The sequence below is a fragment of the Gobius niger genome (assembly GCF_951799975.1).
Source record: "Gobius niger genome assembly, chromosome: 5".
NCBI classification, from domain to species: domain Eukaryota; kingdom Metazoa; phylum Chordata; class Actinopteri; order Gobiiformes; family Gobiidae; genus Gobius; species Gobius niger.
In genome coordinates this window covers 40,717,424-40,742,421 of record NC_136856.1, presented here as the reverse complement: position 1 = coordinate 40,742,421, position 24,998 = coordinate 40,717,424, and the positions used below count along the sequence as shown (strand labels likewise).

The following is a 24,998-nucleotide window of genomic DNA, read 5'->3' as shown; positions in this document are numbered from 1 at the left end:
GTTTTCCCATCATGCACGCGGCCGTGGAGCCGCTGCAGTTGCCTCTGGAGAGATGCAGCGGCTGATCAAGTCGGCTGCTCTCGTTGGGGTCTCACGATCTTTCCGTGCCCCACGTGCCCGTGACATCAGAGCCCGTCTGGAGCAAGTCGGACAGAAATCTAACCGGCATGCACCGTGCGTCTGCAGTCGGCTGTCAAAACTGCGTCCGTCTGGCTCATCTCAAACACACCTAGTAATATGTCTGTGGAACCACTGCTCTGAATCATCTTGGGGGTCTGGATAATTTAGGCAAGGGTGAGGGAGGTGTGAGGAGGATTAGGAAAAGGTCCAAAGAAAAAGTTTTTTTGTGAATATTTTGATGCATGTGTGAAATTGGGGGCACTCTTGACTCCTGATGGAGCCACATCTCAAGGAGAACATCCACAATAAAAGAAAGAAATAAGATTAGTATTTAAATATGCAACTTCACATTTGATATTTACCTGATTGCAACTTGAATCGTGACGAACCGACACCGTTTTGTGCAGTTGTCCTTTTAAAATGATAAAACATAAGAAATAATCATAAATATAAACATATAAACAATAAACATAATACAATTCAGCAACTGTTATTGCTATTACAGAACGTATTTTGAAAGGTTTTTAATAATTCATTTTTCCAGAACGCCACATGATGGAAACTGGTTATGTGTAGTCGCCATTTTGGTTCTTCTCTGTGGTTCGTGTAGACGGAAAAGACGGATCCTTCTTAGAGCCAATATGGCGTCTTTTCCCTTTAAACCATCACCCAATCAGATCCAAAGAAAAGTACCCGCCATCCAATCAGCGCGCGGTTTGTGGGCGGAACCTTAAGTGCGGGCGGGTCTGTTTTGGCTGTTGTGATTTCGTGGGAGTTGTCGGTCCGATTTGTTGAAGGTTTTCTCCGTTTATTCGCACCGCGTAGCGCGCCTCCACGCCGCTGCCATGCCCGGGATAGAGAAGCTGCCGATAGAGGAGACCCTGGAGGACAGCCCGCAGGTGAGCCAGCCGCAGCGAGCCCGCGAAAGACTTGCCCGTTGGTTAGGCTAGCTAACTGTCAGCTAGCTGTCTTTGTAGCTGCCACGGTGCTAACAGCTAATCGGCTCTCCCTACTAGCTATGTGGCAACTTGATCTCTGCACTGTAGCCCTAAACATCACCCAGATTATCCCGTGATTATGTGAAAATATGCGGATTAAACCTCTTAAGCATCAGGTGCTCAAACACAACAACAACAACTGCTAGCCAGGGAGAGTTCCTTAGCATCTTGTTAGCACCTCCCCCTCCACTGAAGCTAACTGTTTTGGAGTCAGCTGTAAACTGATCCAGATGTGATCAAACTGAATGTCATTCGGGATTAAAGCTGTCAGGTGTTTTTATGGGCTCGACCAGCTGCTGTGACGTCTCTCAGTGAGCGTGGCTTTGAGAGAAGGGTTCACGTATTACTCACTGAGGGGATCGCCCTGTCGTCACGTCCGAGGCACTGATGGGCAACGCGAATGTATTAAATGGATGTGAATGATGTGGTGAGTCACAAACAGAGCATTGCATCTGTGAAAGATCTATGATTTAAATAAACAGCTCTTCAAGCTCAGTAAAAAAAAAACAGCTGTTTGCCCACCAGTCACCAAAACATCCGGTGAAAATCGCGGAAGTAAACAACAGCGATTCTCATCATAAGTAATCAATCAATCAATCAATCAACCTTTTATTTGTATAGCGCTTTACAACAGCACCCGCTGAACCAAAGTGCTTTCCATAAGTGCAATATAATAAAAACAATTTTAGCATAAAATATTTAAGAAAATACATATACATTACACATGTGCAATTAGCAGTCAAAAGCGGCTTTAAACAAGTGTGTTTTCAGCCTCGCTTTAAACAGTGTCAGGTCAGTGATGGCTCGTAACTCAACAGGCAGAGAGTTCCAGAGCCTCGGACCAGCCACTGAGAAGGAACGATCACCCACTGCTTACTTTAGGTCCTGGACCTCCAGCAGGTCCTGCAGACCACAGCCTCTACTAGGCTGATGTGCAACAAGCAGGTCACATAAATAAGAAGGTGCAAGTCCATACAGTGCTTTAAAAACAAACATTAACAGTTTAAAATTAACCCTCGCATGTACTGGGAGCCAGTGTAAGGAGTGCAGCACTGGAGTGATGTGACTGGACCGGCGAGTGTTGGTGAGCAGCCGAGCTGCAGCGTTTTGCACCAATTGCAGCCGGTTTAAAGTGCACTTGTTCACACCCACATAAAGTGCATTGCAATAGTCAATACGGGAGCTAATAACAGCGTGCACAGCCTTCTCTAAGTCATCCTGACCGAGGAAAGGTTTAACCTTGGCCAGGAGACGGAGCTGAAAAAAGCTTGTCCGGACAACAATGTTGATCTGCTTGTCGAATCTCAGATGGTCGTCAAACTGAACCCCTAAATTTCTCACCACTGTTTGAGAGAAAGGGGCGAGGGTTCCCAGGTCCAACACAGAGTCCATAAATTTGGGTCCAAACAAAATACACTCACTTTTACTCTGGTTAAGATGCAAAAAGTTCTGTGTGAGCCATTCCTTGATGTCAGCCAGGGCATTGTGGATGGACTGTAGCGCTGCTGTGCTGTTTGGCAAGATGGGCAGATAGACCTGTATATCATCCGCATAAAAATGAAACGACAAGTTGTGTTTTAAAATGACAGCGCTCAGTGGCAGCATATACAGCGAAAACAACTGTGGACCAAGGATGGAGCCTTGAGGTACACCAGTGGTCAGAAGGACAGTGGAGGATGTCAGATCATTCATCATGACCCTGAAGCTCCTGTCAGTCACGTATGAGTGAAACCACTGCAGCAAAGTCCCCCGCAGACCGATGTCACTGAGACGAGTGATGAGGAAGTAAGAGTTCCCTCACTTTAAGATAGTCAAATTGAGCAGAATTGAAACGTTATGACCCCCATTTGACCTTCGTGTGATCCTTCAATTTTGCACCCTTTCAAGGCCCTGATGTCAAAAAATGTTCACTCCGAAAATGAGCCATAAAATAACCATATTTTTTTCTGCTTCTTTTTACAAAAATCTTCGGTGGCTTTTGGGTCATTTTGATGGTTCTAAAGTAAAAAAATACGAGATGAAAATGCTATTTCAGTAGGCTGCATGGTGTTGTGGGACCAATAAACTGGACTGGTCCCACAACACCAACGCCCTGTACAAGAAGGGCCAAAGTCGCTCTCTCAGTGGCAGACTGAGACACCCTCAGTGCAGGACGGAGCGCTACCGCAAAGCCTTCATCCCCACTGCTGTCAGACTGTGCAATAAGACTGTGAAGTAACGTGCAATAATCTCTGGATCAGCTGCACTTTATTCACTCTGAGTGATCTTCTTGAACGCCGACTGTAACAAGTGAATTCCTCCTTTGTGAGATCAATAAAGGATCATCTTATCTTATCTTATAACATCAACTAGTGTCAATGTACAGCAGATTTACTACATTGGGAGGAGTAAAGTATTTTTCACTTTTTGATAAAACTACTCTTTGAAGTTGAACATTTACTCAAGCTCATGCAATTAATAAAAAGCTATGCATGCGGATGCTAACGGGTAAAAACAAACTGTCCACCACATTTTAAGGAGAACTTCTTCTTTCCTTTGCTCGTGATTCACTGAGACGTCCATTTGATTGACTCTATGAAAGCGTCAGCACGGTTCTTCCTTCCTCCTGACAGCTTCCTGTATTGCACTCATATAACAATCTCACAAGCTTCAAATTACCGTCATCACAGTCAGACGGGAGATTTAGTCCAATGCCTCTGACACAAGGCCGACAATCAGAGAGAGAGACAAGATGTATCTCCACATACACTCACACATACACTCCTGATTATATCAACAGGCAGCGTCTCATAGCAGGTTTATGTATCATAACAACTTCTCTGTGTCGTCAGACTCGTTCTCTGCTGGGCGTTTTCGAAGAGGACACTGCAGCCATCTCCAACTACTGCTCTCAGCTTTACCAGGCCATGCAGAGGATCTATGACGCGCAGGTGCTCTTACCCTTTCTTTGTTAGAGCTTCTTATAGACTTTGGCTCAGACTATGTGAGCGCAGGAGATCCTTATTCGATTACACGGCCATTCAGAACCTTTCCAAACAAGAAGACTGTGCATTTGGGATCATTATCGGCCCCGTAGCAGATTTCCAGAGGGACATATCGTAGCTAGAAGCAGTTAGCGGCAGTGTGTTTCCATTTATTTGCATAATTTACAACCTGCAAACTGTGAAAGCGGAGTTTTCCATCACCGCAGCGCCTGCACATCGGTTTGTGGGTTACATAATGATGAATAACATAGTGCCATAACGTGATATGGCACTTTAGGGCACTGGCCCCAGCCAGTCCCGCAAAATCGGGACCAAAACCGGTCCCGCAAAAATGTGACAAAAATGTGACAAAAATGTGACAAAAATGTGACAAAAATTCAACAGAAATTCAACAAAAATGTGACAAAAATTTGACAAAAATTCAACAAAAAAATGACAAAAAATCAACAATAATGTGACAAAAATGTGACGAAAATGTGACAAAAATGTGACGAAAATGTGACAAAAATTCAACAAAAATTCAACAAAAATTCAACAAAAATTCAACAAAAAAATAACAAAAAAATTACAAAAAATAACAAAATTCAACCAAAATTCAACCAAAATTCAACCAAAATGTGACAAAAAATTCAACAAAAATGTGACAAAAATTCAACAAAAAAATAACAAAAAAATTACAAAAAATAACAAAATTCAACCAAAATTCAACCAAAATTCAACCAAAATGTGACAAAAAATTCAACAAAAATGTGACAAAAATTTAACAAAAAATCAACAAAAAATCAACTAAAATTCAACAAAAATGTGGCAAAAATTCAACTAAAATATGACAAAAATTCAACAAAAAAATGACAAAAATTCAACAAAAATTCAACAAAAATTCAACAAAAATTCTACAAAAATTCAACAAAAATATTACAAAAATTCAACAAAAATATGACAAAAATTCAACAAAAATTCAACAAAAATTCAACAAAAATTCAACAAAAATAACGTGATATGAGCTGCTTGATCATTGCTTTTCTTCACAACGCCCATGTTATGATACACTGCATGAGGCTAAAAGGACTTTGCTTTACAAATGCTTTTCTTTTTCCAGAATGAGTTGAGCGCAGCGACTCACCTGACGTCCAGGCTGCTCAAAGAGTACGACAAACAGGTGAGTGCACTTTAAAGCTGAAAAGATCAACGTCTGCCGCAGAATCGTGAGGTACTCTGTGATTCCCAGCCTCGATTCTGGTCTCACTAACAAACTGTGTCGTCTGCAGCGCTTTCCTCTGGGGGGCGATGACGAGGTGATGAGCTCCACGCTGCAGCAGTTCGCTAAAGTCATAGACGAGGTAAAGAGGACGCCCAGCAGCTAGTTCTGTTCTGTCTGTGGAGGTCAGGGGCGGACCGGCCATGTGTCCATTCTGGAAGAGCACAGAGGGGCCACCGGTCCCGCCTCAACCGAGCTTTACCCAAATCTAAAAGCTAAAAAGAAAAGCATCAAAATAGCGAGAAAAGGAGGATGAAAACGTGAGAAAAACACGGACAAAAAAACACAACAAAAAATGAAAGAAAAAATGATTAAAAATGTGACAAAAATGTGACAAAAATGTGACGAAAATGTGACAAAAACAAACAAAAAATTCAACAAAAATGTGACAAAAATGTGACAAAAACAAACAAAAAATTCAACAAAAATGTGACAAAAATGTGACAAAAACTAAAAAAATTCAACAAAAATTCAACAAAAATTCAACAAAAATGTGACAAAAACAAACAAAAAATTCAACAAAAATGTGACGAAAATGTGACAAAAACTAAAAAAATTCAACAAAAATTCAACAAAAATTCAACAAAAATTCAACAAAAATTCAACCAAAAAATGACGACAAAGCAATGAAAAAGCAACTAAAACATGACAAAAATGCAGCGACAACGTGACAAAAAGTTACCGTCACTTTTCTAGATTTGAGCTTTCAAATGAGGCGTTACAGTGTTGCTCTCCAGTCAAGAAGCTTTTAGATTTGGGTAAAGCCGAACTGGAGAAAATGCTCTCGGTTAAGGCGGGGGGTCAGAGGTTAACACATGTCTTTGTGGAAGTGTCACAGTTACACTAATTTGGACCAGGCTGACCAGAGTCCAGGGCTGTTTTTCAGTCCCAGTCCGGCCCTGGTTGAGGTTCATTTCTCTCTTAAAGCATTGCATTGTTCCCTTATATGATACAATTAACACTTTATTACTTATTACTTATGTACTCTATGTGTGGGAAAGTGCGCTATTCCATCGTATTTATATATTAGTTTTAACTTTGTATAATTCACGAGCTGCTGCTTCTCAAGAACATTTTCATCCTCAGCCTAAGCTGGTTTTTGGATTTATTTCCAGTTGAGCTCGTGCCACGCTGTGTTGTCGACTCAACTGGCAGACGCCATGATGTTCCCCATATCTCAGTTCAAAGAGCGAGATCTTAAGGGTAAGAAACTAAAATATTTAAACTGTTCTGTTAATGTGAGGCTTTGTGTAACTGAAGTGCTGCTTTTATCTGCTTTGCTTTTACAGAAATTCTCACCTTGAAGGAGGTTTTCCAGATTTCTAGTGACGGTGAGTCAGAGTTTACTGTCGAAAGTTTTAACTGGAAGCTATGATTAAAACCTCTTAACCCCCACCTGAACCGAGCACATTTTCTCCTGTTCAGCTTTACCCAAATCTAAAAGCTCATTGACTGGAGCTTTTCCTCGTGTTGTCGTCACTGTTTTGACGTATTTTTGTATTTTTTTGTGACGTTTTTGTAGCTTTTCTTACGCTTTTTGTGACCGTTTTGTTTCTTAGTCATGTTTTTGTGACTTTTGTAATCTTTGTGGTTTTTGTTTTTCATCCTTGTTTATGTCTCATTTTCTTCGCTATTTTTACGCCTTTTTTCAAGAAGCTTTTAGATTTGGGTAAGACTGAACGATTATTTTTCCCCATATTGATCGATCTCGATTTTCAATTCTATTATTTTTGTTTAAAAGAAAAAACAATAAATGTGGCCTTTCCTGCACTGCAAAAAGTGCCCTCCTAAAAACAAGGAAAAAAACTTAAAATTAAACGTTTTGTTTTGTTTTAAGGAAAAAATTCTGCCAATGGGGTCAGCATTTTTTTCTTGCTAAGAATTCTTATTTCTAGAATATTTTTCTCATCATAAAACAAGAAAGAAACACTAAATTTAAGCAAATAAATAGCTGGAATTAAGCAAAATGTCCTCAGAAAATGGAATAATTTAATTCCATTTAATAATTTAATTTCTTTTTTAGTGAAAAATTGAGGTATTTGACTTAAATGTTGCTTGATTTAAGTCAAATGTTGTTAATAAATACTAATATTTAAGGAAAGTATTGCCCGGAGACCCGTCTCCATGAAGTGGAGCCAGGCTGATGGTCAGAATCACCTGCTGGAGGATTCACCTATTGTACATGTTTTTAGTGGCAGACACGGGGAGAACATGCTCCACACAGAAAGGCCCCGTCCTGGTGGGAATCGAACCCGGGACCTTCGAGCTGTGAAGCTGGGGCTCTAACCGCTGTGCCACCGAGCCGCCCACTTTAAAGAATGGAATGTTTTATCTCTCTGTGAGAAGCAGTTCTTACATTAAGAGTTGTTGATCTGAGTTTGTCTTAAAATAAGAAAAGATATTCTTTGTCTAAAACTGAAGAAGATTCAAAACGTTTTTCTTTCTTGTTACAAAAAAAAATGTCATGTTTTTAGCAAATTTATCTGAACAAGAAATGGCCAGATTTTATTTCCTAAAATAAGATTTTTTTTCTCAAGAAAACTTTGCTCAGTGAGACAAAAATAAGAACTTATTTCTTAAAGTAAGACATTTTTTACTTGCTTAGAATCCACTTTTTGCAGTGTGGATGAGCATGTAAACAGATGCTGCGGCAAAACTGAAAACTGCAGCAACTCGGCAGTAAAAACAAACTCCGCACTTGGAGCATCACAGATCATCCCCTCACAACAAAACACTTCACATCTGCAAAGGAGACGCACAAAATTGGAACGTTTGAAGAATGTCAGAAGCAGAAAACGAGCGCATGTTTTGTTAGAAGTTCAACAAATCCACACGGTCCAAATCGCACTCGCTCGTTTTCCTCTTAAACTCTTCATCCCGTCCTGGTCCTCGGAGGCTCCTCGTGGGTTTCTGTTTTGCTCTTTCGACAAGTTAGCGCCTACAATCACCAGGTCCTCTCCTCTGGCCGCCGCATGTGCCGTCCCGTCCCGTCCTGTGCCGTCCTGTGCCGTCCTGTGCCGTCCTGTGCCGTCCTGTGCCGTCCTGTGCCGTCCTGTGCTTCCGAGTGTTTCCCTGGGATTGACCTGACAGGCGCTGCAGCATTGCGACGTGCATGTTTTTTCCCAGAATGCGACAGGACCGGCCAATTCTCCTTGATTAAAACGCACCACGTGATTATTGTGACTGAAAATCCGATTAATTGCCCAGCCCTACGTTTGCGTTTTGTTACGCTTCTGTCAGGTTGTGTGACTTTTTCTGTAATATTTGTGTTTTTTGTTAAGTTTTTGTTGCGTTTTCATCCTTTGTTTACATCTCATCTTTGTAAGAACCTTTTTTCCAGAAGCTTTTAGATTTGGGTTTTACTGAACGGGAGAAAACGTGTTCAGGTGGGGGTTAAGAGGTTAAAGGCTCTGTTCCCGATGATTGAATATGAAGTGGTTTGTGAATTAAGACAAAGCATTTTCATTTCTCGCGTGCAGGACCGTGAGCTTTCAGGCTAGTTTTAATTAGCATTACAGTGACAGTGACCCTGAGGAGTCCCTGATAAGTACTTATGAATCCTTCCCTGTCAGTAATAGGCATGTGAGTAATGTGTTTGTGTTTGTTTTCAGACCATGACGTGGCCATAAACCGATACAGCCGCTTGTCTAAGAGAAGAGACAACGACAAGGTAAACAACCAAACTCAAATGAATCACAATTGTGTAAATAATTTGTGGCTGCCTGATGAAATAAACCCAAATGCAGCGAAGCCGTGGTACAGTGTTGACCTGTTTCGCCCGTGCTGCGTTCAGGCGCGCGCCGAGGCTGTGGAGGACGTGTACACGGCTCGTAAGAAGCAGCACCAGACCATGATGCACTACTTCTGCTCCTTAAACACGCTGCAGTACAAGAAGAAGACGGCTCTGCTCGAACCTCTGCTGGGATACATGCAGGCGCAGGTAACGCCACGCCGCCCTGAGGAGAATCACTGACCCGTTTATAAAAGGGATTTTAAAGGAACAGGCCGGTGTTTTTCCACACTGAGATATGTTCTTACCTGAGCTGTGACGAGTTCTTTAGGACCTGTCTGATCTTCAGTCACGTAAACACAGCGCAGACGGCGTTAGCATTTAGCCTCTCCCTCTCTCCTCTATAGCTCCAAAACAGGTCAAGATAGAAGCTACCAAGCTCTTCCACGTTTCCCCTATTTAAATATGGTTACGTGAAGTGTTCCTCTACAAAGTATAATTACACACAATTAAACAATGTGGATTTTCTAAGCGGATAAAAGGGGGAACTATATTGTAAGGCGTAATAATACCAGGAGTAATTTGGCATCCGCGCAGTAAAGTGAAGATTACTGCACGGATTTCGAACTTGTGTTTTTTGTCATTTTTTTGGTGTTTTTTGTCATTTTTTTCTGTTATTTTTGTCATTTTTTGTCAGTTTTTGTAATTTTGTTGTAAATTTTGTGTCATTTTTTGTCATTTTTTTTGTACATTTTTTGTCTTTTTAGTCGTTTTAGTAAATTTTTTGTAAATTTTTTGTCATTTTTTGTCATTTTTTTGTAGTTTTTTGTTGTAATTTTTTTGTCATTTTTGTTGTCATTTTTTTGTCATTTTTTTTGTAAATTTTTTGTCTTTTTTTGTCATTATTTTTTTGTTATTTTTTTGTTATTTTTTTGTCATTTTTTTGTCATTATTTTTTTGTTATTTTTTTGTTATTTTTTTGTTATTTTTTTGTCATTTTTTTGTCACTTTTTGTCATTTTTTTGTTATTTTTTTGTCATTATTTTTTGTCATTTTTTTGTCATTATTTTTTTGTTATTTTTTTGTTATTTTTTTGTCATTTTTTTGTCACTTTTTGTCATTTTTTTGTTATTTTTTTGTTATTTTTTTGTCATTATTTTTAGTCATTTTTTAGTCATTTTTTGGTAAATGTTTTTGGTAAATTTTTTGTCTTTTTTGTCATTTTTTTGTCATTTTTTGTCATTTTTTTGTTAATTTTTTGTCTTTTTTTGTAATTTTTTGTCTTTTTTTGTCATTTTTTTGTTAATTTTTTGTAATTTTTTTGTCATTTTTTTGTCACTTTTTGTCATTTTTTTGTTAATTTTTTTGTCATTTTTTTGTCATTTTTTTGTCATTTTTTTGTCATTTTTTTGTCATTTTTTGTCATTTTTTTGTTAATTTTTTGTAATTTTTTTGTAATTTTTTTGTAATTTTTTTGTAATTTTTTTGTAATTTTTTCTATTTTTTGTCAATTTTTGTCATTTTTTGTCATTTTTTTGTCTTTTTTTTGTCTTTTTTGTCTTTTTTTGTCATTTTTTGGGGTTTTTTTGTCTTTTTTTTGTTAATTTTTTTGTCATTTTTTGTGTCTTTTTTGTCATTTTTTTGTCTTTTTTTGTCAGAACATATCTCAGTATGGAAAAACACTGGCCTGTTCCTTTAAGACTTTTATTTCTTTGTGAGTTAAAGAACCACAGAGATCGGTCCCTTTAAGTCGTTTCCGCCTGGATCGGGTCTCGCTCCTTTGAAAACCCAGATTTTCTCCTTTTGAGTGAAACCGGTTCCTCTTCTCTCGCCGCTCTTTGATTTCACCGTTTTATGAAACTTGAGCCGCTTCTTTGTGTCGTTGCAGATCAGTTTCTTCAAACTGGGCTCAGAGAATCTCACTCAGCAATGGGAGGACTTCCTGGGAACTATCGGGGCCAGTGTCCAAAAGTAAGAAATCAAACACCCGTATGTCACTTTCTGCTGCTCAGTTGAGGATCTCTCACTGTTTGACGCTGGCAGCTATTGGTGTTTCCTTATTTAGACTGCTCCACTCCTCAGGGGGCCGGGGGGTCACTGCGCCCCCTGCTGGAGAAGGCGCTGTTAAGAATGCACAGGAAATAGAGCTGTGAAACTTCTTACTATCTACTCCTTTTCCCCCCAAACAGAAGCAGAAGAGACAGATTTTTCAGACAGTGGCCAATGTGGGGATTTTTTTAGCTAGTTTTCCCCTTTAACATCTTCGTTTTCATGTCAGAGTAAATGACCCTGCACTATTATGCCACAGGTTTCCTGGAAGTAGCTCTAACATTGTACTGCAAATCCCCCCATGTATTCATTCACAAATACTGACATATTTTATATCCACATGTCCTGAGTGCCCGAGATGAAGCTGTAATGCAAATATTAGTCCAAAATTAGGTTTTTGTTCCACTTATGCAACAAAATATCAACTTTAGTTGCTCCTGCAGACTCCAAACCTTACAGTCTAGGACTATACAATATTTTGAAGGTTTTTGGGGATTTTGTTATATCTAATTCCCAGCCTGATTTATTCAGCTTTGAACCTGTAATAGATCCAAAATCCCCACGGAAAAAAAATTCACTGATGTGTCAACAAAATAAAACCATACATTTAAATCTAGGGCTGCTCGATTATTGAAAAAATAATAATCACGATTATTTTTGTCATAATTGAAATCACGATTATTCAAACGATTATTTGTTGCCTTTAAAAAAATCCATCAAAAAAATGACAAAAATCCATCAAAAAAATGAAAAAAATCCATCAAAAAAAGACAAAAATCCAGCAAACAAGTGACAAAAATTCATCAAAAAAAAGACAAAAATCCATCAAAAAAATGACAAAAATCCAGCAAAAATAGTGACAAAAATCCATCAAAAAAGTGACAAAAATCCAGCAAAAAAAGTGACAAAAATCCATTAAAAAATGACAAAAATCCATCAAAAAAAGTGACAAAAATCCATTAAAAAATGACAAAAATCCAGCAAAAAAAGTGACAAAAATCCAGCAAAAAAGTGACAAAAATCCATCAAAAAAGTGACAAAAATCCATCAAAAAAAAAATGACAAAAATCCAGCAAAAAAGTGACAAAAATCCAGCAAAAAAAAGACAAAAATCCAGCAAAAAAGACAAAAATCCAGCAAAAATAGTGACAAAAATCCAGCAAAAATAGTGACAAAAATCCATCAAAAAAGTGACAAAAATCCATCAAACAACTGACAAAATTCCGTCAAAGAAATGACAAAAATCCATCAAAAAAGGACAAAAATCCATCAGAAAAAAAGACAAAAATCCATCAAAAAAGTGACAAAAATCCAGCAAAAAAATGACAAAAATCCATCAAAAAAGTGACAAAAATCCATCAAAAAAAGGACAAAAATCCAGCAGAAAAAAGACAAAAATCCAGCAAAAAAGTGCACAGCCCTATTTAAATCTGGGCCTGTCCATTATTTAGATTTTGTCGCTGAAACTATTTTTATGCAGGTTTGAGTAATCTTGTTATGGAGGTCTTTTACTCGCACCTTTTTGCTGTTTGTTAGAGATTGTTGAGTAATAGATTCCAATCCAGACGTCTCCTCCACGTTTTAAAGTCCATAAACCATCACTGGACAACTCCTGAGCATCTATACATAGATGGATAGAGCCCAATAATCATACACACTAATGTATTTTCTATATAATGTGATTCATATTATTTTAGTATATGATGAAAGAAGAACAAAAACATGAGCACAGCCTCTCCCTGTAATAAACTCTAACAAAGCCGTAAAAACGCCTGACTTTCTCCGTGTGAAACCTCCGCAGCGTTCGCAGAGAGATGGAGGAGGAGGTGGGGCAGATGCAACAGACCATTCAGGACATGGAGAGGTCATGTGACCCTCTGTATGCACCGTGTGACCCCGACCCCGCCCACTCACCCTTGTGCCGCAACCTGACCAGGAAACAGGGCTACCTCTACATTCGCAAGTAACTACTTTCAGACGCTTTTACCTCTGTCACTGCGATCATGTCCAATTCTTTATGTTCTTCTAGTTTATTTTCTGCTCTAGTTTGATTATTTGTATCTTTGCCCCCTTTTAAAGCAGTACTAAGTAACTCTTTTCACTCAAACTTGGCTGTAAATACTGTTTAAGTGGCGCTAGCCCGCAGTTAGCTTTGCCCGTTAGCCTGTTAGCCTCTTCTTCTTCTTCTAGTCTATGCCTTTTGTGGGAATAGGCAATAATGTGGACATTCAGACACAGCCCGTTGTGTTTTCTCTGGACATGTTTCGAATGTTTTCTCGTAATTGAAGTATTTCTCATAAAACCTTTGTACGTTTCCTAAGTGGATCAGAGCCTCTGTGGTTGACTCTCCTCGCTCTCTCCTTGTGCCTCAGTAAAACGGGGCTGGTGTCGTCCTCGTGGGAGCGTCAGTATTTCTTCACTCAGGGGGGTAACCTGATGCAGCAGGGCCGGGGCGAGGTGGCGGGGGGGCTGGTCATGGACCTGGACAACTGCTCCGTGATGGCGGTGGACTCGGACGACCGGAGGTTCTGCTTCCAGGTCACGGCCTTCGACGGGAAGAGGTGAGGAGTGTTATACTGAGTTTAGCCTGAGTTCGCCTTTAGTCGTCACTTAGTGGAAGGAAATACAGGTTTATTCTGTACATTACATTACTACAAAGGCCCCAAAGTAAGAAGTGCATTTGGCCGTGTGCTTTGTATGTTTCGAAAGCCTCGCAGACTCCAGAACAGTAGGTGGCGCTGTGCAGATGTTCTGTCCATGCCATTGTCTCGCAACATAGAAGGTTTGTCCCTACTGTGTTGCCGTACGAGCAGTGAATTCTTGGCCCCTTCCGAAACCAGCAGATTGGTGAGAGGTCTAAAGCCATGACAAGAAGCCTCCGAATTGGTCTGTCAGTTAGGATGGAGTTAGGGAAAGGGGCCTCAATGCTAACTAGCATAGCCACTTTAGCATAGGGACCTCTGGTGCTAACTAACCGGTGATTAGGAGCAGCGTTCATTTCGTCGACTAAAATATTGAGTCTTAATTTTAGTCAAAGTGATATTTTTGTGACTAAAATTGGACTAAAACTAAATTAAAAGTTTCTCATGAGACTAAAACTGTTACTAAAATGTCCAGATATTTGAGTCGACTAAAATCAGACTAAATAAAAATGAAAAGGAGAGACTAAAATCATCCAAACTTGTATTGAGCGTCTGAAAGAGCCTCAGATCATGTTTAAAGGATCAGCTCTGAGCTTTGTTCATGTGGAGCAGAAACATGAAGCAGAGGAACAACATTAAACATGATTAGAATCAATATTATCAATGCAAAGTCCACTAAATTCGTCTTACATTTAGTCGACTAAATTTACTTGCAAGTTTAGTCGACTAAAACTAGACTAAAATTGAATTACATTTTCGTCAAAAGACTAAAACTAAATTTAAATATGTTGTTAACACTGATTAGGAGCTATGTGCCATCCCATAAGCCTCTCCGGCAATCCCCCCACCCCCCTCGCCCCCACCCTGGAGTGATTCATGCGCAACCTGTTGATTGACAGGCGCACATTCAATAATAAAAAATATGGAATAAGATTCTGCACAAGCCAAACTTATACAAGTGACTAAATACATGTCGTCATCACAGCGCTGTAGTTTTATGAAACAGCTGATTATTAATAAGGCTAAAGGGAGATGTGAAGGCTCATATGGATTATTCTTTTTTTTTCTCCTTAAATCATATATATTTGTGTTTCCAGAGCGGTGACGTTGCAGGCTGAGAGCAGAAAGGACTGTGAGGAGGTGAAGTATTTTACGTACTGCCACTTTCAGCACCACTTTCTCGAGACGCTCTGTAACCAGGAGGAGCACAATAAGAAACAATAAAGTTCAGGTTTTCTCTTCACTTGTTGTTGAATGTTCGCTCTGTTGCAGTGGATCTCCACCATCAACAACATCTCCAGGAGGATTTACCTGAGCGAGAACGCGGAGGTCGGTGGCCGTGGCTTTTCTCTCACTGATCAATCTTCATTATTGTATTTTGTGTTTCTACAAATGTTTCAAGACTGAGTTTTTGTATAAACCTAAACTTAAACGATGAATCTATAATTGCCATCTTTAACAGACACACGGGTTTACAGCTGAAGGTGAGAGTGTTTGAGTTGTGTTTGTTTTGTTGAAGGAGCTGGCGGCGCGAGTGAATCAAACGGCTCTGGAGGCTGTGACGCCGTCGCCGTCGTTTCAGCAGAGACACGAGAGCATGAGGCCCAGGTAACACCGCCATGGGAGAGGAAGGGCTCTAAATAAGATACAACATGACTGCTATAGCTAATTTAACCTCTTAATCTCCACCGGAACCAAGCACGTTTTCTCCAGTTTGGCTTTACTCAAATGTAAAAGCTTCTTGAAAAAAAGCGTCAAAATGGCGACAAAAACCAGGATGAAAAGGCAAAGACAACAAAAAAAAATAAACAAGCAACTCAACAAAAAAGTTACCAAAAAAAGTGATGAAAATGTGAAAAAGCATAAAAAAGCAATGGAAAAACAACAACAAAAGACAAAAATATTACATGAAAACGGAACAGGTTTTGTAGGTCTTAGCTTTCAAATGAGGCGTTACACTGGGGCACTGTAGGCCCCCCTGTAGAACCTCTGGCCCCCAGGAGGATTTTGAAACACATTATTATGCAAATAAGAGATCAAATACCTATTAAAGTTCTGTAAAAATGTCAGTATTTTTTAATTTTCCAGGCAGAACATCCCAAACCGTCACATACAGGTGAAACTCGTTCAAAAGTTCATTTATTTCTGTAGTTCAACTTGAAATGTGAAACTAATGTGTGATATAGACTCATTAGCTGCAAAGTGACACATGTCAAGCCTTTGTTTGTTATAATTTTGATGATTATATTCTAATTTTCTTATTTGGGTTTTTTTACAAGCTGAGCCATAATAATCAAAATGAAAACAAATAAAGGCGACATTTCTCACTTTGCACATAATGAGTCCATCATATATTAGTTTCACAGTTCAAGCTGAATAACAGAAATGAATGCACCTGAGCTTCACCTGTAGAAGGTAAAAAACAAAGTAACTCCACAATGCTGCTGTAGGCTGTAAGCTCCAGTCGAGAAGCTTTTAGATTTGGGTAAAGCCGAAATGGAGAAAATGTGCTCAGTTAAGTTATGAATACATGTCTTAAATGTGGGCACTTGTCCCTTAGTGCCTTAATTCAAAGAGAAGTTTGTTTTTTTCACTCAAATTGTGTCAAAACAAGTGCACACAATATTTAATCAGGAACGAAGAAAAGAAAGAACTAAATCTGTATAATCACGACTAAAACAAAAAAAACAGTTTCAGGCTGTGTACAAAGATTGTCTGAATCTCAGTCGGACGGACGGCGGTGCAGATGTTTGCGTTCCTCTGGCGCTGCAGATGTTCCTCTGACGTTGTTCTTGTCCCGCAGTAAGGGCCGCTCCGCTCGGGCCAGCAGCATCAGCTCCGTGGGGTCCGAGCCTTCGCCGGCGCTGTCCGTGCTCTCGCTGGACGCTCTGGTCGCCCCGGAGACGCCCATCCAGTTCGACATCATCTCCCCGGTAACGGAGGAGAGCGAGGGACCACAGAAGACCTCGGCCCAGACCGGGGGCAGGAGGTCCAACCCGTTTGGAGAGTCTGCGGACGCGGCGGAGGACGGCGAAGGTACTGATGGTAGCGTCTGCCCCGTTTTTGTGTCGTGTTTTTGTTGTATTTTTCTAGTTTTTTGTGTGTTTTGTTGGTGTTTTTTTGTTTGTTTTTTTGTTGTGTTTTTATCATGTTTATTTTTTGGGTTTTTTTTTTTTTTTTTTTTGTTTTTTGTGTGTTTTTGTTGTTTTATGTCTTGTGTTTTCTGTGTTATTTTGTGACATTTCTGAAGTGTTTTTGTAGTTTTTTTGTGTTTTTTGTGTTTTTGTAGTTTTTTTTCTCAGTTTTGTGTTTTTGTAGTTTTTTCTCAGGTTTTTTGTGTTTTTGTAGTTTTTTCTCAGGTTTTTTGTGTTTTTGTAGTTTTTTCTCAGTTTTTTGTGTTTTTGTAGTTTTTTCTCAGTTTGTTGTGGTTTTGTAGTTTTTTCTCAGTTTTTTGTGGTTTTGTAGTTTTTTTCTCAGTTTTTTGTGTTTTTGTAGTTTTTTTCTCAGTTTTTTGTGTTTTTGTTTTTTTCTCAGGTTTTTTGTGGTTTTGTAGTTTTTCTCTTTTTTTTAATTTGTGTTTTTGTAGTTTTTTCTCAGTTTTTTGTGGTTTTGTAGTTTTTTCTCAGTTTTTTGTGTGTTTGTAGTTTTTTCTCAGTTTTTTGTGTTTTTGTAGTTTTTTTCTCAGTTTTTTTGCGTTTTGTAGTTTTTTTCTCAGTTTTTTGCGTTTTTGTAGTTTTTTTCTCAGTTTTTTGCGTTTTTGTAGTTTTTTTCTCAGTTTTTTGTGTTTTTGTAGTTTTTTTCTCAGTTTTTTGCGTTTTTGTAGTTTTTTTCTCAGTTTTTTGTGTTTTTGTAGTTTTTTTCTGTTTTTTTGCGTTTTTGTAGTTTTTTTTTCAGTTTTTTGTGGTTTTGTAGTTTTTTCTCAGTTTTTTGTGGTTTTGTAGTTTTTTCTCAGTTTTTTGTGTGTTTGTAGTTTTTTGTGTTTTTGTAGTTTTTTCTCAGGTTTTTTGTGTTTTTGTAGTTTTTTCTCAGGTTTTTTGTGTTTTTGTAGTTTTTTCTCAGTTTTTTGTGTTTTTGTAGTTTTTTCTCAGTTTGTTGTGGTTTTGTAGTTTTTTCTCAGTTTTTTGTGGTTTTGTAGTTTTTTTCTCAGTTTTTTGTGTTTTTGTAGTTTTTTTCTCAGTTTTTTGTGTTTTTGTTTTTTTCTCAGGTTTTTTGTGGTTTTGTAGTTTTTTCTCAGTTTTTTGTGGTTTTGTAGTTTTTTCTCAGTTTTTTGTGTGTTTGTAGTTTTTTCTCAGTTTTTTGTGTTTTTGTAGTTTTTTTCTCAGTTTTTTTGCGTTTTGTAGTTTTTTTCTCAGTTTTTTGCGTTTTTGTAGTTTTTTTCTCAGTTTTTTGCGTTTTTGTAGTTTTTTTCTCAGTTTTTTGTGTTTTTGTAGTTTTTTTCTCAGTTTTTTGCGTTTTTGTAGTTTTTTTCTCAGTTTTTTGTGTTTTTGTAGTTTTTTCTCAGTTTTTTTGCGTTTTTGTAGTTTTTTTTTCAGTTTTTTGTGGTTTTGTAGTTTTTTCTCAGTTTTTTGTGGTTTTGTAGTTTTTTCTCAGTTTTTTGTGTGTTTGTAGTTTTTTGTGTTTTTGTAGTTTTTTTCTCAGTTTTTTTGCGATTTTGTAGTTTTTTTCTCAGGTTTTTTGTGTTTTTTGTAGTTTTTTTCTCATTTTTTTGCGTTTTTGTAGTTTTTTCCTCAGTTTTTTGTGTTTTTGTAGTTTTTTCCTCAGTTTTTTGTGGTTTTGTAGTTTTTTCTCAGTTTTGTGTGTTTTTTTGTCGTTTTTGTGTCATGTTTTTTTCGCTCTTTTGATGCTTTTTTGTTGCGTTTTATCCTCGTTTTCGACGCCATTTTGACGTTTTTTGCCCCTGAGAAGCTTTTAGATTTGGGTAAAGCCAAACTGCTCGGGTCAGCAAGCAAAAAAACAAGCACATTTCCTCCAGTCATTCTCTAGATATCCAGGCATTACCCAAATCTAAAAGTTTCCTGATAAAAGTGACAAAAACTAGACTTGAATGATGAAAAAGCAACAAAAATGCACCATCATGGACTTTCAAAACCCAGGAAGTCCAGATTGGAGCTCTACAGCAGCAGTAGAAGAAGAAACCAAAATGAACAAGCGGCTGTGGTCTAACATCTCCCCCCCGTGTGTCCCTCCTGTGTCCGTCCAGACTCCATCCTGCACCAGCTCTTCATCGTTCGCTTCCTGGGCTCCATGGAGGTGAAGACGGACTCTGTGGACGTGATCTCCGAGACCATGAGGCAGATCCTCGCCGCCCGAGCCATTCACAACATCTTCAGGATGACGGAGTCTCACCTGCTGGTCACCTGCGACTGCCTCAAGTACGGCCTGATCTCAGACTCCAGGAGACAAGATCATAACATAATAACAGCACTAATGCTCCTCTCTCTGTTTCAGACTCATCGACCCACAAACGCAAGTGACTCGGCTCAGGGTGAGTTCAGTTCACTTCAAATATATCTGCAGTACATTTACATTAAAGAGGGGGTGTTCTGCTTTAAAGAGGGGGTGTTCTGCTTTTGTCAGTCCCACAGCACCAGTCTATATCACACTACAATGATGACAAACCTTCTGTTGGTCTGTAAATGCAGTAAATTAGAATAACTGCCTTGTATAAAATGTCTCTCTCAAAATGGCTGTAGTGAATGTCTTGAAATAGGCCTCTGTCTCTTTAAGAACCTCTGAGCCTTTAGACACGCCCCCTCCACACGCTGTCTGTGGCATCAGTGGGGAGGGGGTTCTGCTGAGGAGCAGTGGTCGGTTACTCGGCTGGTGACCAAAGCTCGGAGGAGTCTCCAGGAGGTGGGGGCGTTCCTAGGAGGACTCAGGCAAACCTATCCCTAAAATGGCCGCCATCAGCCAAAAACTCAACCAAAATGTGGCAAAAATTCAACAAAAAAATGACAAAAACATGACAAAAATTCAACAAAAAAATGACAAAAATTCAACATAAAAATGACAAAAAATGACAAAAATTCAACAAAAATGTGACGAAAATTCAACAAAAATTCAACAAAAAATGACAAAAATGTGACAAAAATGTGACAAAAATTCAACAAAAATTCAACAAAAATTCAACAAAAATGTGACAAAAATTCAACAAAAATGTGACGAAAATTCAACAAAAATTCAACAAAAAATGACAAAAATTCAACAAAAATGTGACGAAAACCTATCCCTAAAATGGCCGCCATCAGAGTTTTTACAGATTACTCAGAAATACGTGAATGTGCCAAGGCAACACTTCAGCCATGTTTTTAATGAGGGAGGGACAGAATAACAGGATGGAAAGCTGGGAAAAGTGCTCGGTTCAGGTGGGAGTTAAGGGGTTAACGATAAAACTATTAACCTCGTAACCCCCACCATAACCGAGCACACTTTCTCCAGTTTGGCTTTACCCCAATCCAAAAGCTTCTTGAAAAAAGCGTTAAGATGGCAACGGAAACACAATATAAAAGCAGTGAATAAAAAACAAAAACCTGCCATAAAAGAGACAATGTGACAAAAATGACACTCTCCAAGTTATCTCTGTGAATGTTTCTGCTGAAAGCCTTGACCTCTGACCTCCCGAAGCCTCGTGTCCCCTCAGTTCCCGCTGTCGTCGGTGCTGCAGTGTCAGCCTCATCAGGACAACAAGCGTCTGTTCGGCTTCGTGCTGCAGACGAGCCGAGACCCTCGCTCCATCTGCTACATCTTTGAGTCCAACAACGACGGAGAAAAGGTGAGGAGATACTGCTGTTTATACTTACTAAGAATACTTCTGTTACTGTGGTACTTACCGCTTCCCCAGATCAGCGACAGCATCGGCCTGGCCAAGCAGATCGCCTTCCACTCGGAGATGGTGAGAGCTGCTGCAGATACGCTTAGGAAAGTCAGAGGAATAAAGAAAGGGTTTTAATTCACGTGTTTGTTTTGTGCTGGTCCAGGATCGACAGGCGGTGGAGAAGAGGAAGGAGGAGGACAAGGCCAAAGAGAAGCAGCAGGAGGAGCTCAGCAAACAGAGGCAAATCGAGAAGGTACTTTTACTGTGATCTGAGACTTAAAGCCACACTGCGGAACTTTCCAGAGCAACTCCCGGGTTTATCCAGGGGGCGGCGAGTCACGTTTAATACTAGACAAACGTCTGAATAGTAGATTTTTTAAGATTTGCAAACATTCTATCAAACCGTGGACCATTGGGAAAGTCAAAAGCAAATATGGAAACAACTTTTTAGCAAAGAAAACAAAAAGAAAAGAAGAAATGTTGATTTAATGCCAGTTCTTTTTTATTTTTTTCAAGTTCATTTTAATGATTGCTACAGCCATTCCCAAACTCTGGGACATCACTGCCCCCTCATCAATTGGAAAATCCCTCCGTGCCTCCTATTATGAATAAGAAATAAGCATCAGTGCATATGGAAACCAAAAAAATGGTCTTAAAGCAGTGCAGTTTAACAAATATACATTTCCTTTCAAACTCTTGTAGAAAGGCTTTGGTGGCCCCCTTGCAGTGCCTCACTTTGGGAACCACTGAATTGCTTGATGCTTTCTGTACTGGCGAATTACCAGATCATACCAACGATATAAAGCACTTTACAGTTTGGCTAAAGTGTCGCAAAAAACAGAAACCAGATCAATAGGGTTGCGTTCATGTTCTAGAACACGGGTCACGGATTAAACTTCACCAAGGTACGAAATGCAAGAAAATGGTCGAGCAAAGGTCTGGAACATACGGCAGGGGGAGGCAACGTCAGGCCCGGAGACCAAAACCGGCCCTCCATCATCAAACTCTGGAACTCGAGATGATGTTGAGAAATATTATGACCCAAATCATAGGTCAAATGCCTGTTAAAGTGCTCTAGAAATGTGAAAAATACTGTCAATTCCTTATAAAGTCTTAGCAGAGCAGCTTTTAGGCCATAATCCTAAAAGACTACTCTAAGAATACTAAGAAATGACTTAAATCTACTTGAAATAAGAGATTAAATCTAAAGATTGAGTGGATTCGGTTTGGCCTTAAAGCAGATATAATCTATTCTTGCCAGTGGAACAAGCACAAGTTTTTTCTTAATTCAGATTATTTTGTATAATTTCAAGAGAAAAATAAATATTTTTTACAGAAAATTTAATTTGTTTGATTTCCAGTGGGATTTCTGTTTGTTCCATTGGCATTGGAGTTTTTATCTGATCTTAGATTAGTTCAAACCGACTCAAATTTAACATAAAAAACCCTTTATTCAAGCGATTTTAAGTCATTTATCTAATTTACGATGCACATTTTTCCAGTGTATATGATGTAAACACTGGCACATGTAGAAAGTGATGCTTTACTTCAATGGCTTCAATTGGAGGGTTCGGCCCTTGGTCTTTTGACGATGAAGAAAACCGGCTCCACCGAGAAAACGTGCCTCCCCCTGACATACTTTTACATGAGCCCTTATTAAATCTCTTCACTTGGATTTGATCATAATTAACTGAATCCTGATATTGAAATATGTGACTATATGTCCATTGTGAGATCATTAAAGGCCATCTTATCTTATCTTATTGTTTTTTGCTCTAAAAATAAGGTTTTGCTCCTAAATAGCAGAATGCATAGGCTTTGTTAAACACATAATATCTGACAGTGATGTGTTTCTCCTCACACTGAACCCTGCTTAGTCCAGGTTTAGTCCAGGCTTTCTTTGGGTTTAGTCCTGGTTAAGTCTTGGTTAAGTTCTGTTTCAGACCTGCTGCCGATCGGGAAACAGCCGTGCTAGTTTGTGCGTGCATGTTTTATTAGGGCGTCCTCTGCTTTTATTTTTAGCGAGCCGTGTTTCAGTCTTTCCAAAGCTGTTTCTAAATAAACATTGAAAGTATCATGGAGGTAAGATGTCGGACTTTCTCTTTGTGTTGATCTGGGCTGTGGTTTCCCGCTCTGCAGTCAGAGAGAGAGCGCGCAGCCGGATTCAGGGTCGGGTCCAAAGTTCGGGTCAGTGGGACAGTTTTTGAAAGAAATCCCCAAACAAACCAAATGCAGGGAGTCAATCTGATCATTATTTGTGAGGAATTGGGTCGTGCGGACGGGGAAGACGTTGAACTTTGTGTCAGTTTTTGTTTCATGCGGATACGCCCCGGAATTACAGAAACATTAACCAGAAACATCAGCATTTTTACGGTTGCCAGAGTTACCGATGAAGAGTCTGCAGCTCGCCTCTTCCATTTTGAACTCTAGGCTGTTTTGAATGTTTCCCCTTCAGGACCTGGAGGAGCAGAGTCGTCTCATCGCCGCCTCCAGCCGCTCCGCGACCACGCCCTCCTCCGCGGACGGACACTTCCTGGTTCTGAACAGCGGCCAGTCGGAGAACGGCGAGGGCGCTGAGGGGGAGGAGCCTAAACAAGAGTCCGACGCGTGAGCGAACGATGACCGGAAACGACGGCACAGACTTTTATCTAAAGACGCCGCTTTTTTTTAAAAACCTTCAGACGAGAAACTTCTGTCGAGATCGAGCCACTAAGCCCCGCCTCCAGTGCCTAAAAATAAGGACGTAGGAAGACGAGCTGAAGCGACGTCATCCTCCATCGATAAACACTTCCTACCGTCGCCATTATCGGGTAAAATGACACCAAACCAGGACGACATGATTAACCTGGATTTGGATGATCCGGGGCCGCAGTCGGGTCAGGTCTAGTTTCTTCTTCTTCTACAGAATCCAGATCTCAACCACGCTGAGAATCTTTGCCACGTGCTGGAGAAAGCTTTAGGAAGTGGTCACGCTCTCCCATCATTAAAGGGACTAGATGGTCTTTTACCCGTGACTGCCACCTCAGGGTCTTACGTGTAACTGCAGTCTCACATGCCAGTAGTGCTCGCAGACGTGATTTCAGCTGAGGGAGGAAAAGTTACCCGTGTTTTCCGGATTATAAAAGTATAAAACGCACGAGCCAGAAAATATCCTCTAGCGTACGGTGCTAGCGTAGCACATGGTTAGCGACATGAAGCATGAACAACGAACTAAACAGGCGTCTGGTGCAGATAACTGTAGCATAAAGAACAAACCAAACTCTCCATCTCGCTCCAAATCACGAAATCCATTGAAATCTTCATCCTCGGTGTCACTTCTAGGGCCTGGAACCGTTTGTTTTCGACACCACTACTTTAAAGATATACTGCGTTTCGGTACCGGTGCCTTAACGGTACTTTTTTCAATACCTATGTTATTTCAATTAAAGGAAGTATTTCCACACTGAGATATGTTCTTACCTGAGCTGTGACGAGTTCTTTAGGACCTGTCTGATCTTCAGTCACGTAAACACAGCGCAGACGGCGTTAGCATTTAGCCTCTCCCTCTCTCCTCTATAGCTCCAAAACAGGTCAAGATAGAAGCTACCAAGCTCTTCCACGTTTCCCCTATTTAAATATGGTTACGTGAAGTGTTCCACTACAAAGGATAATTACACAAAATTAAACAATGTGGATTTTCTAAGCGGATAAAAGGGGGGACTATATTGTAAGGCGTAATAATACCAGGAGTAGTTTGGCATCCGCGCAGTAATCTTCACTTTACTGTGCGGATGCCACGTGACTGAAGGCACGGGAGAAGATCAGACAGGTCCTAAAGAACTCGTCACAGCTCAGGTAAGAACATATCTTAGTGTGGAAAAATGGTGGCCTGTTCCTTTAAGATAAAATAATATGTATAAAAAAGTATGGTTCAGGAGCTGCGCCGCTGACCAGCCTCTCCCGGCAGCACCTTTTTCCAGCTCTCGTTCCTCCGGTCGTGGCCGTCGAGTTTTCAGCCCGAGATTAGTTTGTTTGTTTTCTTCATCGCGGTTTAAAAAGTAACCGCCTCTTTTCGCATATATTTGAATAAATTAGTCGTGCCGGGAGTATAAGACACACCCCCTGTTTGAGCGTCATGTCCATGTAGACAAAATACTAATATGTTTAGGCCACGATGCACGACAGGCTGTGCAAAGTGAGGGGGGCGATGTGGTGTTAAAGCTCATTCTAAACATTAGGGCATTGCTGGAGCAGGTGGGGGGTGGAAAATACAGATTATTTACTTTTTTAAACTCCGTCTAGTCCCTTTAATGCAAGATCTGAGTGAGAAATTAAAGCAACACTGTCTAGAAATAAATCTCATGACATCACAGAAGCTGCTGAAACAGTCGAAGCAATTCCTCTTTTTCTGGCAAAGTATGAGG

At 39.7% G+C, this 24,998-nt stretch overlaps 1 protein-coding gene across 1 annotated transcript; it reads left to right on the top strand.

The window, feature by feature from the left end:
• Positions 1-862: 862 nt before the first annotated feature.
• Positions 863-23,213, top strand: appl1 (adaptor protein, phosphotyrosine interaction, PH domain and leucine zipper containing 1). Its single transcript, XM_079556002.1, has 21 exons — positions 863-1,019; positions 3,950-4,048; positions 5,202-5,261; positions 5,371-5,442; positions 6,476-6,563; positions 6,650-6,691; positions 8,972-9,030; positions 9,154-9,300; positions 10,979-11,061; positions 12,941-13,102; positions 13,512-13,700; positions 14,879-14,921; positions 15,054-15,110; positions 15,301-15,389; positions 16,585-16,817; positions 18,982-19,153; positions 19,230-19,266; positions 20,422-20,553; positions 20,623-20,673; positions 20,759-20,848; positions 23,051-23,213. Exons 1-21 carry the CDS (start codon positions 966-968, stop codon positions 23,204-23,206), a joined length of 2,115 nt encoding a protein of 704 aa, XP_079412128.1. The 5' UTR covers positions 863-965; the 3' UTR covers positions 23,207-23,213.
• Positions 23,214-24,998: the final 1,785 nt, after the last annotated feature.